Below are 14,165 nucleotides of genomic sequence, written 5' to 3'. Positions count from 1 at the left end.
CCCCCCCCTTCCTTCGGGCATGAAAAACATACATGTGCCAAAGCACCATGTCCGTGAGCCGCGTATATATGTGTTGTGTCCATAATATGCACAAGAAATCATTCCAGAGAAGAAAAGAAGAAAAGAAGAAGAAGAAAAAAAAAGTAAAACCAAAAAACCACACCCGCTCAAAACGCACGACCACCCCCTCCTTCACCGCTTCACCGCAACAACTGCCCCGCAATACCCACCGCCACACCCGCCGTCATCCAATAACCCGCACAACGCTCCCGGGCAGCCGCATTCCCCGCACTCGCGCCATCGAACCTGGCGCAGGCCTCGACGGTCAAGCCGTAGCAGCCGACGCTACTCAGACTGGAGCAAATGGACTGGGCGCTTGCGAGGCCGACGCTGGGGACGGCGGTGATGGTTGCGCCGCCGTTGGGGGCACTGATGGTGACGCCTTGGGCGCCGCTGGCTAGAGCAGCCGTACACTTTGTAGCATCGCTTTGGCAAGCTGTATAAGCGCTGGAGCACGCAGCTGCGTTGGTGTAAGTGGTGGCTATGTAGGGGAAGGGGTAGAATTGGTTCTGTGGTTGGGTTTGTGTTAGTACATGGACCAATCTTCCTTTGCTTCTCTCCACATCCTGTGGTCTCCAAGACTTACCTGTACCGTGCTACCGGGACTCGTGCCGCCGGTCCCTTGTGAGAATGGATCGGTGGTTGTTTGGGCGGGGACAAATGGGCCAGTCGTTGTTGTAGTGGCGGTTGGCAGGCTGGTTGCAGGACTGTTTCCCAGGACGCCAGTGCAAGCTACGCCTTGGGGGCAACATGCGACTGCTCCTCGCTGGTCGACGGAACAGATGGCAGTGCGCGGACAGCACAGCCCCGGCGCACCTAGATTGTTACAGGCGTAGTGATTGGAGGCGCATGTGTTGCCTTGACGTTTGAGCAGTTCGACAACGCCATCTTGTCCGATGGCCTCGCTTTCGTTGTAGGCAGCGGGGAGTTGTTCGAGGGCTGGCTCGAATGCGGCGAATTTGTCTGGCGCGGCGAGGGCAACGAGTGGGGCGAGAAACAGCGGTGCCAGTGCTGGGCGCATTCTCGACGGTTGCTGGTTGTCTGGTAGCTCGAGTCTCGACGGAGACGGACAAGAATGGACTGTAATTGCGACTCGAACCGAGGAATGTCGTGGTTGTTGGTTTGGCGAGGCTGGAACCGGAGCAGCGGTGGATGGGCTATCGATAGTTGTGCGGCGGTGGGGCAATTGTCTTGCTTACCACTGCAACGGCCGTCGATGGTCAACGAGAGTGAGTGATTGTGGAATGCGCCCAGATGGTGGATGTGTGTGCTGCAATGGAAGTGAATCTGGTCGACGACAGCAGACAGGGCTGCATGATCGAACGATGGATGCCCGTTGTTGGGCTTGTCGCCCAGCCATGCGTTGGCAAGGGCAACGGCAAGCCACTGCATGGATGACCTCGCCTCTGATTGGCTTTTTCGCACCATCCCCCAACGACTCCAGGGCTCCCACATGCATCCGACACGGCTTTGTAGAGTGCCAGGGAATCGGATGGCGCAGATCACGGTAGGCATGGTTAACAAAGGTATGGCGATTGACCCTCTGCGCCAACACCAAAGTTTGCCCATAGCAAAGCCGAGCAAAAACGGTCATCTTTCCAACGATAGTCATCACCTGAGCACATTTGCGCCAATTCCAATCCTTGGCCCTCCGAAACACGGGGTATGGGTAGATGGCTTTATATACAGGACTGCCATATTTCGCTTCTTCTGATCATGCCCCTTGATCGACTTTTTTTTTTCATCCGCAAAGGGAGGCTTGGACGCGACCACACAACTCATCTCGACTTTCTGGTTGTGGGTGGCAATATGGGGATTTACGGGGATACCTACGACACACAGATACCCGTGCACAATGGGTACGCCCAAGAACCGCGCACGCCATAATAGCTGGAGTCCAGCACCTTGAATTCTGCCTTTGCGCGCATCTTCGCCGTTTCGTCTGAGAACAGTGGCAAGGGTACAAACATGCGCGGTTGCAAGGACATCACCACCTGGTGTCGCGAAGCCCCGAATTGATTGGTGAAAAAGGAAGAAAGAGCCGAGCACACTCCGATGATGAAGGAAAAGGCCGTCAAGGGACTGCGAGGATATGCGACGTAAAATAAGCACAATCGTTTCTCTTTCGCAATAGGGAAGCGATGGGGCGATGAAGCTTGGGAATCGTGAGAAGACGGAAAGTAGGAGACTTTGCAAAGTCGCTTTCCAAACAAGATGATGTTGAGTTTCTTGCATAACTCTGAAACCTTGACGGGGTGCGGGTAGGATGGTGGGTGGTGTGTCGTGTTGGAGAGACAACACAGTCATCTCGAAAGCCCAGCTCTCTACAAGACAACGAACGACAGCCAGTAAAAAAGAAAGGGAATATAGCAACACTACCCCGTGCGGTCCAACAAGTTCCAAATCCTCGGCGGACAAATAAGGCAGCCTGGGAAAGAAGGGAAAAAGTACGACGTTTCAGTGTACATGTATTGGGAACAAGTGGCTACACCAACCTACCGTAGAGTACATGTACTACTCCCACGATTCCGTGTCGCACAAGTCCATTCGACTGCAGCCTCCTTTCCCGCCATCTTCCCGGGCTCGCGTGGCACATCGCCGTTCCTCCTCCTAGAGTACTCCCACCAGCCTCTCGTCTTCGGCCCCATGGCACAGCATGAGACCACGCCTCGCGGCCAAAGCTGCGTCATCCGGCAGGACCAAAGTGCAAAAGTGTGGAAATGTCAAATTTCCTAGCGTTGCAATGTACAAGATTCGCAAGGTACTTTGGGGTCATTTGCGGGTGAGAAGCGTTGGATGGCTTGGGATTGTCGTTTGAGGAAGCAAAAAGCCACGGAGGCGTGAAGGGAAATGTCGGTTGCGGGCTGTTGGGGGTGAAGCGAGACTTGACGGGTACGGTACGACCAACGGCGGAAAGTCATGGGCGATGTACTACCGTGATTTACGGCGAAAATTGCAATGGCAAATCAATCACCTTCCCATAGGGTTCTGTCACACCTCTGACCTTCTGGCACCAATGTGGGTTTTTGTTGGTGGGTTGGTTGCATTCACCCTGTTAGGTACGTTTTCGTTGCGCCGACCCCACTGTTTCCCCAGCATTCTCTCTCTCTCTCTCTTTGCAGTCTCTCTCTTTGCAGTCTCAAGTCAAAAAAAGTTCCCAGCCTGTTTCCTTTTTTCTCCTTTCCGGTTCGTCAGGAGTCCGTGCCGCAGGATAGTGTTTTGGTCTGCGTGTGCACAACACAGCCCAGACAGGCCTCCGCGGCTAGGGCTGGCAGTGTCAGCGCGTCCATGGGCACCTGCTGCAGCTGCGACACCTCGCCACAGGAACGCATATCTGGACCATGGCCGGCCGCAAAGGAGTGGAACGGAATGGGCGCTCACGGCAGACTTTGCAGACTGACTGATAGCTGGCCTGGCCTGTACCTACCCGGAGAGAGGGACAGCCGATTCTCCTGGGTTTGGGGCGGGGCGTGTCCAAGTCCAACCGCCATCAGCGCCGCGCGCGCTGTTCTGGGGTCAGTTTGGATCTGTGGCGAGGGTGGCTTAGCGGGTGCAGTAGTCGAAAGCTTGGTATGTTGGCATTCGACATGGGCAAGCCTGGAGTCGTGCAGTGAGTGCAGTGCCAGTTCCCAAGGTTGCCATCCAATGCCTCTCTCGCTTTTCTCTCGCTGTCTGCCTCTGCTGCGGCGACGACGCTGCACCGTGCACGTCCACCTTGTCGCGGTTGCGATTGATTATCGTGGGGCCACATTGGGCACACCACCCACCGTCAGGCCTCCCACCTCGCCCGGTTCAGCAGAAGGGGTTGCAGGTGTTGCAGCGCCCCCGCCGCGTAGGGCTTATTGTGCCCTATCTAACCTCCTACCCACACACTCTCCTTGGCCTGGCCTTGTGGGGGGAAGATCCGCCGCCGCCCCCACAGCGATTGGCCGTCCACGATCCCACAGCGCTTCCTGGGCGTTTGAAACAAAACGCTGGTCCGGCGATTTCGTTCTCGTGCAAGATCCGGACAAACAAACATGGGTTTCGCACTGCACTGGCCCAATGATGCTGACAGCCTGCCCTCGCCCCGGTGTCCAATGGCTGCGGCGCAGCTCAGATGTTTGGTGCACGCGATGGCAGCCTCTGCTTGGAAAGGGAGGGAGTCGCCCTGGATGCACTCGTGGCCGGTGTGTGTGTGTGTGCAGCAGCCTGCATTGCATAGCTATCCATCCGGGGACCCGTCATGGCTGTTTGGTGAAGGGCAGGGCAGGGCAGGGCAGGGCAGGGCAGGGCAGGGCTTACCGTAGGTGCCACCACCATCTTACCTACTGTACTTACTGTACCCCCCTTCCCCCCTTCTCCAACCACCGTGCCACTGCGCCTTTTGGACTCTGAAGCTTATATAGCCTTTGGCTCCTTGTACTTGATTGCCCTCCGCCCATCTTTACTGCCGTTGTCTCTGCGCTCTTTGTTCCTCCTCCTCCTCCTCCCCCGCTCTCTTTCCCCTGTCAGCTGCTGAAGCCTGTCTGCCCACACTTTTCGGTTTCTCATCGCCGCATCCAAGCCTGTCAGCATCTTTCTCTTTAGACTTTGATTGCGCGTGTTTTTTCTTTTCCAGGTAGGTCAATGGTCGCACCTTCCCTTGCCTGGAGCCGGTGATAATACCCGTCACGCGTTGCCCCATTGAGTTTGCTGCTTTGGGCACGAACTCGGGCGATGAACACGCTGATCGTGCCTTCCTGGTACAATAACCATACCTTCCCTTCCACTCTCCCGAGCTCGCCGGTGTCGCCATTCATTGTTCCCCACGCACATACTCACGCGCTCACGCACTCAATCCTCCCCTTCACTCTTGCTAACCGAGTTCAAAGCCATCCTCTTACATCCTCGATCCACCACACCCACTCTACCCCACACATACACAAATCATCAAGATGCTCTTCAACACCGTTTCCTTCCTCGCCATGGCTGCGGCTGCGACCGCACAGTCCTCCGCCGTCCAACCTGCTCCCGTCATCACCGACAGCACACCTGGTGCCCACTTTGTCGGCGTCCTCCCCCACAAGGCCAACAGTAATCTCAGCGGCTCCATCTCAGCCGTCTCAGCCCCCGACGGCAAGGGTGTTCGCTTCACCGTCTCTTTCGCGGGTCTCCCAGCTGAGGGCGGTCCCTTTATGTACCACATCCACGCCAAGCCTGTTCCCACCGATGGAAACTGCACTGGTACTGCTGCCCACCTTGATCCCTACTTGCGCGGCGAGGTCCCCATCTGCGATGCCACCAAGCCTGAGACCTGCCAGACTGGTGACTTGAGTGGTAAATTTGGCAACATGACAGAACAATCCTGGTCGCAAGAGTAGGCCATTCCACGCTCTTTTGTCCCTTTCTAGGAGACGAATGAAAAGCTAACAAGTCACGTAGATACATAGACCCTTACAGCTCCCTCAACAAAGCTGATCCCTCGTACTTTGGCAACCTCTCCTTTGTCGTCCATCTCCACAACAAGACGCGCATTGGATGCGCAAACTTCACCGACATGTCTCCCGGCTCTGACCACCCATCGGGCGGCATCTCTTCGGGCAGCCTCCCCAAGCCCACCGAGATGCCCACTTACAACACGTCGGGTTCTCCTTCTGCCAGTGCAACAGGAGGTTCGCCTGTGCCTCCTACGCCTACCTCGTCGACCCCGCCCGCCCAGTTCACCAATGCCGCTGCTAGTGTTGTTGGAGGCAGTGCGGCGCTGCTCGTGGCCGCTATTGCCCTGGTTTTGTAGACAGCCAAAGTGTCTACTCGCTCTTCAGCGCAGAAAACCGGCAGCGCGGAGCGAATGACGGGCTGGTGCATATTGGCGTTTTCTACCAATTTTACTCTTACCTATCGACTACATGTGGATACCAGATGGGCATGGGACGTTTGAGTCGCCCTCTTCTTCTTCTTCTCTTCTTGGCGCTCCCCACCGTGGGAACCTTAATGTCTGGCTTTTTTACTGTGCATATGGACTCCTTTTTTTCTTTTCTTATTTAATCCTCTCTCATCATCTTCTCTCACCATGTGTGTCTGAAAGGGGTGAAGATGACTCGTCTCCGTAGCATAAGAAAAGAAACTAGAAATGAAATGGATTTTTGGATGATGAGGAATTTATATACATCTAGAGAACTCGAGTCTTGGGGACGTGTGTCTTGGATGCTTTTCAATGTGTTTCCCTACCTGGACATGCCTGGATATTACAATGTAGCACGGTTGTATGACGAATGGCAAGGAGAAGAATACGACACCACAACACACCGCCAAAAGAATATCCGCACGACATGGGGTCATCACCACGAAAACAACAACCCCCCCCCCCCCCCAAAAAAAAGCCGCAAGAAGAATCTTCACAGTCTAGACACCACAACAACAAAGACCTGCAAGAAGAATATTCAAAGTCTGGGTGATAACCATGACAAGCAGCAAGAAAGAATTTTTCACATCATCAGGTTACATTGCCACCTGCATCCAAAGCCCACAGTGGGCGGGGGTATCAATCCCTCTGTCCTCCTCTCCCCTCACCCGCCAAGCCGATTCGGCCACCACCTCTACATCTCCCACCTTCTACTCCGAATCCGGCTCCTCCTCACGAGCACTCTTCTTAAACTTGGGCTTGTCCTGGGCCAGCCAGGCCTCGAGTTTCCTATAGGCAAACGGCTTACCATTGGCATGCTTGCAAAACTTCTCCGCATCCTCAAACTCGCGGAAGCGGACGGTGCAGATGCCGTCAGCCTCCTTGTCGTAGAGCGTGACATTGGTGATGGTGCCGAAGCGTTCGGCCTCCTCGCGAATGTCGTCCTTGATTTCCAAGTAGTTGGCCGCGTCTTCGGCCAGCTCTTCTAGCGTGAAGGTGTATTTGAGTACGACGACCTTGGCCCACTTGTTCTTCTTGGGCGCATACTTTTCAGCTACTTCCTCTTCGTTGTCAGACCACTCTGCAAGCTTGCTACAGGGCTGTTAGCATGCTTCAATACAATCCCGGACTTCAATCCGACATACCGGTTGAGGTCAGCACGGTTGCGCTCAGAGGCCTTCTTGTCCTGACGGGAAAGTTTCTTGGCAATCTCATCGCCCTCCTTGTTGCGCTTGTAGGACATGTCGGCTTCCTTGACGCGGATGCGGCCGGCGGACTGGTCCTCGATGCGGAAGAAGTAGTCGTCCATCATCTGAATAGCAAGCTTGATAGAGTCCTTCCTGAAGTAGACAATCAAGGCTTCGCCGTTGAACTTACCCTCGTCGTCCTCATACATCTTGATACGAGGGAGGCCCTCGGTACTCTTATCGAGAATGCCATACTTCTTGAAGGTCTCCTCAAGCTCATCTTTGGTAGTATCTAGAGGAAGGTTGGAGACGAAAATGGCGCGGTTCTCCTGGATCTTGGGCTTCTTGACGGCCTATGTATCGTCAGTCTGCAACTACCACCTCCAACTCGTGCAGCTGCTCACCTCGGGCTCCTCCTCAGTCTTGCGCTTCTTCGTCTCCGGCTCGCTATTCTCGTTGTTGGGCGCGCTCTCTACAAGGGAGGAGGTCTTGGGGCTATGCTCATTGAAGAACTCGTCGGTGGCATCAGCGTAGTCAGTCGTCATGATTGCAGTCAACTATTGATCAAAGCGTGGAGGTAACGGTTTTCGCAAGATGCGAACAAGATACAGCCTCTCGCGATTGGACAGACGGTCAGAGAGCAACGGTAACCCTTCTGTGCCAGATTCGACTAGAGATGCGTCTTGCGGTGGTGGAGTGAGTCAAAACCTCGGCAACGGCAATTGCGTGCTTGTATCCAGCTTTGTATCGAGACACGGATATCTCTGAGCTCTTCCAAGACGGGCAAGGGCTACTGGCAAACTTGAATCGTGTACGCGTCGATGTCGCAATGTTGATGCTTTCTTGTTGTGGTTGTGCGTTGCAAATGTGCTCAAAGGTGGCAGGGGCAGAAAGTTGGGCGGTGTACTGTGCGGTCAGCGCGTCTCAAAGCGCGTACCGGCGGCCAAGTTTATCCGGTACCGATGACAGTGAGGTTGGCAAGTCCGAAAGTCGGCAAGAGTTTCGAGGGGATCAACTCTGTGCGAACGACGCTAGCAGCTGTGTGAACAACTGTTGCAGGCGCCATACTTTGTTAGTCTCTCTGAAGGGCATGCCTTCCGGTAACGCCATCTCGAGGGAGGGCGCGGATGGACCTACACAGCGCTCGGCGAGATATGGCGAGACTCGGAGTTGGGATGCTGTTGGGATGCTGGATGTACGATGAAGCGTGGTGTCGAAACGTTGGTGGGGGACGAGGAGAGGAGACGAGGAATGAAGTGAAGCACACTGCAAGCTCGCAACCCAAGCGTCAGGAACTCTTACTACTCTCTCTCTCGCCTCGCTCCTAGCGCGACGCTTTGGGGCAGAGTACCGGTAGCAGCGATCGTCAGCCCCGCACAAGTTCGCTCCGGATCACACATTGTGTGGCCGACGACGGTAACTGACGACGGTAACTGACGGATCCGACGCACACATCGTCACGCACGACTGTCCAGCAGGCTTCACGCAGATGGTTACTCCCCCTGGTCAAACGAGGCCCCACAACAACATACGTTATGTATGGTAGCAGGATCTTATCAAGCAGGAACAATATGTCAGCAGACATACAGTAACATGTATTGCTCCCATCTCTATTGCAACAACCTGCACCAAAAACTCCCATCCAACTAAAACCATGTCGCTAGTATACAACATCATCAGGCCCAATATGCGGGATCCCCTACCGCCGCCACCACGGCTTGTTCAGCTCAGTATTCCATGGGCTGAGAAGCTGGGGTTGACCACCCTTCCATACCATGTACATGAAATACTGTTTGGCTTCATCGGCTATCACCTCGTCCTCAATGTCCTGTCGCCAGCGCTCTCGCGACTCCTGTGTCCCAAGGCATATGCTGGCTTCAACAAGCGCACACGGCTAAACTGGAACATTCACTGGGTGTCCATGATCCAGGCGCTCTTCATCAACAGCGCAGCCCTGTGGGTCATCTTCAAGGATGAACAGCGACATGAGATGGACTGGAGGGGTCGATTGTGGGGCTACACGCCGGCAAGCGGTATGGTCCAAGGATTTGCGGCTGGTTATTTCCTCTGGGACCTCCAGATCTCTTCGCAATATCTCAGTCTCGCTGGTCCAAGTGCTTTGCTACATGCAATCGGCGCTCTAGCAGTAACCTGTATCGGATTTGTCAGTACTATCTGATAAAGTTTGTGCCTAAATACTGACTCTGTACAGAAACCATTTGGGAACTACTACGGCCTCTCCTTCGTCCTCTACGAACTCTCCACGCCCTTCTTGAACATACACTGGTTCTGCGACAAGTTGAACATGACCGGTTCGAAGCTCCAGCTCTATAATGGTATTGCGCTGCTCGTCACATTCTTCGCTTGCCGTATCGTATGGGGTACATACCAGTCCGTCATGATCTACTCCGACATTTACAAGGCGCTCACACTCTCGTCGACTGGCATGATGGACCCGCTCGTGGAAAATGTCAAGTGTGAGGGGAATGCGAGTGAGGGAGGATATGGTGCGCCTGGCAGCTGCACGAGTGGCGATTTACCCATGTGGTTGGTCTCGGTATATCTGGTCGGAAACACGGCGTTGAGTCTCTTGAACATTTACTGGTTCACGCTGATGGTGAAGGCTGTGAAGAAGAGGTTCGTGCCAAAGGAACAGGATGGCAAGAAAGTGCAATGAATGCGAGAAGAGACGTGGCATGGCGCCGGCCCCTATACTCTTTGAAGCATCCAAGCGAGGTTGGAGGCCAAAACCTAATGACTGATACCCAGTCACGGTTTCCTAATGCGTACATTCGGACAATAAACCCCTCTAAAATCACCGATGCGAATGAACCAAATCTACACCCCATTTGGGGGAAATGACTCCTCAGTATCCCAGGGATTTGACACCATCCTCGAACACTATCATGTCGTCTACACTCTTCATGGGCCCACCCCACTTGACGACTCCTCGTTCATCGATAGCATACGCCCCTCCGACCTGCCACCTGCAACCTCCCTCTCCGACTCCCGGCTGTCCCCATACGCCTTCTTTCTTGCCCAGCATGTACTGGTTGTACCCGTTACGGGGGTTCAACACATGCCCCCAGTTCGATATACCGAGTCCCCACAACGCGTACAGCTCCCGTGTCTGATCCACTATTACATCGATGTTCCAGGCTCCACCCAGCTTGCGGACCCACTCTGCTGTAGACTCTGGTGTGCAATGCGATATGGCGATGAAATGGATAGCAGTATGTCGGTTTGCGAGGCTACGAAGTTGGAGGAACAGCTTCTCTGTGACTACACGTCACCGTTAGTCCAACCACCCCAGACACGCAGTATTCGTAGCAAAGGGGGCTAAACTCACAAGGACAACCAGTAAACCTCAGAAATAGTAACACACACGGTCGCCGATCCACCGCAGGGAACCTGAGTTTCGAGTTTGACTGCGCTCTCTCGCCAATAATCGGTGGCTCCCGAAGGGAATTCTGGGGCGCTGCTGGGGTGGACCATGAAGCAAGGACTTTTGGTACGCCCCATTGCACATTCGCAAAGGGATTGGCGAGACCGCCGTTACTGCCTTCGGCATCGTTTTTGGAGGCGCTGTTTGTGTTGCCGTTGCCGAATAGATTATCTGTTTTGGGGAGAGAGATATTTCCCAATCCAGCTCTTTGCAGCGCGATCTTTGTGCCAAATTTACTGAACATTGTGTCGATAGGGGGAGAGAGGAACTAGAAAGCTTCCTGTAGCAACAAGTCGTGACCGAATGCGCAGCTGAAACGTGCGACGTCGCACGGACGCCAGCCACGATGCATTCGAGACGAAACCAGTAGATGTCTGTGTGAAGGTTGAACGATAAGAAGATTGTATGAGACACGATTCTTCTGGCACCAACACAGGGTCTAGCTGTTCATGAGCCTCGGACGCAAGGCTCAAGGGTCAATGGATACATGTAGTAAGCTTACGCGCTGCCACGTGACATAGTGTACTAAATGCATCAACTGAGAGCAATGGAAAGAGGTACTCTAGACATCATTTAACAAGTAGTTTTACGTTACAACATTAGGGCCTAGTTTGCAGCGAGTAATCGTGACGGCATCATGCACGCCGGGTATCAAAAGCGAATCCAATCGTCAGCAAGCCAACCATTTCCCTCCCAGACATAACCACCTCTCCCGTACTGCATATTGGCAACAGTTCCACCTTGTTCCAATAGCACTTATCTCCGATACGCTAGGATAGTCTTGCACTCAAACACAGTCCGACGTTGCAGACACTCTTTAACGATTTCCTCATCTTCCCAAAACCACTTGTGCTCATCTGGAATATCGTCAACGAATGTGCCCCAAATGTCTTTCCACAAACTTTGCCCAACGACCGTCGACAGTTCGCGATCAATCTCAGAAGAGTTTGAGTCGTATGCGCAAGGCAATTTGATACTCTGGTCGCCTTCCATGGCACTCACGTCGAATCCAGCATCTGCTAGCCAACCTGGAACCAGCATACAGGGCTTCGAACAGCGGAAGAGTCTCTCCAGGTTGATTGACAATCTGTCTTCGATCCACATTCGCATAAGCGGGCCGGCAACGTTGCGCATTGGAGCAGCATCCATGACACGAAGCTCTAGTAGACCTCCCGGGGCAAGGAGCTTGTAGCATTCGCGGAAGAGTTCCGGTAACTTCACTGAAGGGACAAGCGAAGGTAACGTGGACGCTCTTATATGAGAAAAATACTCCTCTGGGTATGGTAAGGGCACGGTTCCGGAATCGCGTACTGTGAGGTAAGACACGTTGTTTGCAAGTGCGCTTGGTCGTTTTCTCTGTGTGGTAAGAAAGTGTACCGTTTGGGTTGGATGCATAGCCGATAATTGGTGTACCTCAGCTAACATTGGCTGCCTGTTAGACAATACACTGCAGTGCTCTGCGCAACATGACATTGACTTACAAACGCTGCCGTATAGCTCCAGGACCCTGCCTGTGTCGCACTGCGGTCTCGGAGCAACCCGATGCTTGCCAGAGCCTTGCATTCGAAACCCTGTGAGGAGCCATAGCTGCTTCTCGAGAATCAACTATCATTTGTATCAGCAATATGCTACGTGCAGAATGGCGAAGAAAGCTCACCTCGTCGTCGATTTGTCCACTTGTTGACCAGTCTTCTTTGAGTCGATCGAGGACAATCTTTGAGCTGGCGCTTTCCATTCGTCGAATGAGGCGTTGGTACTGATTGGGTTCATGCGGATTACTCTGAGTCGAGGCAGGCTGATTTACGACTGATTCTGATCGCATGACCAATCCATTGGGGACACCACGAGGGGAGAGGCAGTCCCACTGTGATAATGGCCGACATGGGTTCTTCGAGGCCGGGCTTGAATTTACCGAATGTTCATGCTTGATCTCTTCAGTAGGATCGTCTAAACTCAAAGCCTCTACGCTCATGGCACCCTCTATCCTCACTTGTTGCGGTTTGCTGCAAATTTGTAAGCCAAGAAACTGAGGACAAGGCGGACACTTACCCTCTGCTATATCTGATAACCCTGGGATGCGATACATCGGTATAGCTGTCCCGCTCGGTAGCCGATGAATCTTGTCGACTTCTTTCTGGAATCACCGATGCTGGGCTGATGTGATATCCTTGATACGAGTCGTCAATACTTCGAACAGTCATAGGTGTCTTCACCTCTGATCTTGCACCATCTATTCACTCGGTTAGATTTCAGACGGCTACGGCTTCCCAATTGTGCGGCAGTGGACCTACATAAATGTTGGGGCTCAGTCGAGTCCGTATATCGTGACGATACATCGCCCTCCAATTCTGGTACCTCTGATTCCGGAGACTCGTCGCGAGATTGTGGTGGTGGAAGCGTGCTTGGGCATGTCCAACCCGGCTGGATGATTTGATCTCCATGTCCAAAATCCACCAGTGACTGTGGCCGACTTGTTCGACGCTCTGTGTTTTCTGAAGTGGAACTGCGACCGGTCTTTGGCCGCAACACAGACAGTTTTGGTTTCATTCCCTTCGCCTTCCTCAGGCCTGACGTCCACCAAAGCTCCCGTTCCGGATTCGTGGAGCCTTTGGAACTGTTCGATGTCTTGATAGAGCTCGCCGGAGTCGTTCGCTGCCGTTCTTTCCGCTCTCTTCGTTCTCCCACTTTCTCCGTCCCGTGTTCCGCCCAGGTCAGGTCAGCAGCAAACATGGTGCGTGGTGATGTGCGCACTCAAACGGTTCGTACGGTGAAGGAATCGAGATCTAGTCCTGGTAGTTCTGTAGGAGAACGAGCGAGACACCAAAGATGTAACCAAGGGTTCGGATGTGTAAGACACTGCGACAGCTGGGTACATAGCAGGGATTCCAGGAAAACGGTCCTGTAGCCATCGATGGTGGCGCAAAGGTACGTCGACTGCAGTATCTGAGCAACGAAGAGATGGTTGCACCCCGACAATGCCGCCATGAACCTAAGGTAGAAGGCCTATGAGATCCCCCGAGACCAAGGACACTTACACGAACCCCCAACGGCAGCGAATGCCGTGCCTTGACCAAGATCGATCAGGACGTCATGCGCTCCGTGAACTTTGCATCATCGCCCACTGGGTTAGAAGTGTACGACCTCGCACCAAGTCACACGTGGAGAATGGTCTAAAAAGCAAAAGGTTTGGGAACTTGGGTTTAGCAGCCGTATAAGCGGTTAGCTCATCGGTCTTTCTACTCGGCGGCCCCTCGTCTATGTGGCAGGCCATCTCGTGCAATGAAGTGCAAGGGTTTCGCAATAATCAAGGATGTTTTGCGGGCTGGAGCACTGCTAATCATTTGGAAGGTCGCGGCAAAACTATGTAGAAAATGAACGGATGGCGGTCCGTTGTCAAGCTTCACGAACAAGGACCGATTGGCAACTCCCCGCCTTGTCAAGTTTCCTAAGAATCTAGTCACAGGGCAACAATTCTCTCACTTGGCCATCAGAACTGCCTACAAAGTGAGCACGGAGCTGCGCGCCGCAAGACCTGCCGGTACTTGCGGGCTGTCGACCAGGGCAAGCGTTGAAGCTTACCAGGCTGACTGTTTCATCGCACAATTCACAC

At 53.7% G+C, this 14,165-nt stretch overlaps 8 protein-coding genes across 8 annotated transcripts; 2 read left to right on the top strand and 6 right to left on the bottom strand.

Annotated features, from left to right (window-relative positions):
* Positions 1 to 12: 12 nt before the first annotated feature.
* Positions 13 to 4,324, bottom strand: IAQ61_005839 (uncharacterized protein). Its single transcript, XM_003836116.2, has 2 exons — positions 647 to 4,324; positions 13 to 569 (listed from the first exon to the last, which is right to left on the bottom strand). The coding sequence occupies exons 1-2, from the start codon at positions 1,079 to 1,081 to the stop codon at positions 201 to 203; spliced, it is 804 nt and encodes a 267-aa protein (XP_003836164.2). The 5' UTR covers positions 1,082 to 4,324; the 3' UTR covers positions 13 to 200.
* Positions 4,325 to 4,976: 652 nt separating this feature from the next.
* On the top strand, positions 4,977 to 5,815 carry IAQ61_005838 (uncharacterized protein; the record flags this gene model as incomplete). Its single annotated transcript, XM_003836120.2, has 2 exons — positions 4,977 to 5,398; positions 5,464 to 5,815. 2 exons carry the CDS (start codon positions 4,977 to 4,979, stop codon positions 5,813 to 5,815), a joined length of 774 nt encoding a protein of 257 aa, XP_003836168.2.
* A 578-nt stretch (positions 5,816 to 6,393) lies between these two features.
* On the bottom strand, positions 6,394 to 7,655 carry IAQ61_005837 (uncharacterized protein; the record flags this gene model as incomplete). The annotated part of the gene is made up of 3 exons (XM_003836121.2): positions 6,394 to 7,015; positions 7,069 to 7,463; positions 7,515 to 7,655. The coding sequence occupies 3 exons, from the start codon at positions 7,653 to 7,655 to the stop codon at positions 6,634 to 6,636; spliced, it is 918 nt and encodes a 305-aa protein (XP_003836169.1). The 3' UTR covers positions 6,394 to 6,633.
* A 1,109-nt stretch (positions 7,656 to 8,764) lies between these two features.
* IAQ61_005836 (uncharacterized protein) lies at positions 8,765 to 9,787 on the top strand (the record flags this gene model as incomplete). Its single annotated transcript, XM_003836122.1, has 2 exons — positions 8,765 to 9,274; positions 9,323 to 9,787. 2 exons carry the CDS (start codon positions 8,765 to 8,767, stop codon positions 9,785 to 9,787), a joined length of 975 nt encoding a protein of 324 aa, XP_003836170.1.
* A 189-nt stretch (positions 9,788 to 9,976) lies between these two features.
* Positions 9,977 to 10,799, bottom strand: IAQ61_005835 (uncharacterized protein; the record flags this gene model as incomplete). The annotated part of the gene is made up of 2 exons (XM_003836123.1): positions 9,977 to 10,392; positions 10,460 to 10,799. The coding sequence occupies 2 exons, from the start codon at positions 10,797 to 10,799 to the stop codon at positions 9,977 to 9,979; spliced, it is 756 nt and encodes a 251-aa protein (XP_003836171.1).
* Positions 10,800 to 11,311: 512 nt separating this feature from the next.
* Positions 11,312 to 11,980, bottom strand: IAQ61_005834 (uncharacterized protein; the record flags this gene model as incomplete). The annotated part of the gene is made up of 1 exon (XM_066096956.1): positions 11,312 to 11,980. One exon carries the CDS (start codon positions 11,978 to 11,980, stop codon positions 11,312 to 11,314), a length of 669 nt encoding a protein of 222 aa, XP_065952948.1.
* A 52-nt stretch (positions 11,981 to 12,032) lies between these two features.
* Positions 12,033 to 12,641, bottom strand: IAQ61_005833 (uncharacterized protein; the record flags this gene model as incomplete). Its single annotated transcript, XM_066096955.1, has 1 exon — positions 12,033 to 12,641. The coding sequence occupies one exon, from the start codon at positions 12,639 to 12,641 to the stop codon at positions 12,033 to 12,035; it is 609 nt and encodes a 202-aa protein (XP_065952947.1).
* Positions 12,642 to 12,736: 95 nt separating this feature from the next.
* IAQ61_005832 (uncharacterized protein) lies at positions 12,737 to 13,826 on the bottom strand (the record flags this gene model as incomplete). Its single annotated transcript, XM_066096954.1, has 2 exons — positions 12,737 to 13,305; positions 13,694 to 13,826. The coding sequence occupies 2 exons, from the start codon at positions 13,824 to 13,826 to the stop codon at positions 12,737 to 12,739; spliced, it is 702 nt and encodes a 233-aa protein (XP_065952946.1).
* Between the last annotated feature and the right edge of the window lie 339 nt (positions 13,827 to 14,165).

Source organism: Plenodomus lingam (genome assembly GCF_022343315.1).
Source record: "Plenodomus lingam strain CAN1 chromosome Unknown contig_23, whole genome shotgun sequence".
Classification (NCBI taxonomy): Eukaryota; Fungi; Ascomycota; class Dothideomycetes; order Pleosporales; family Leptosphaeriaceae; genus Plenodomus; species Plenodomus lingam.
Note: the sequence above shows the minus strand (reverse complement) of the source record. Positions and strands in the feature narration are given on the sequence as shown.

What these genes read in the sequence shown, in the direction of transcription:
- IAQ61_005839 (XM_003836116.2), bottom strand. Translation starts at nt 1,081, where the DNA reads ATGCGCCCAGCACTGGCACCGCTGTTTCTCGCCCCACTCGTTGCCCTC. An exon ending in GTCCCGGTAGCACGGTACAG is followed by an intron (nt 570 to 646) that starts GTAAGTCTTGGA and finishes ACCCAACCACAG; the next exon opens with AACCAATTCTACCCCTTCCC.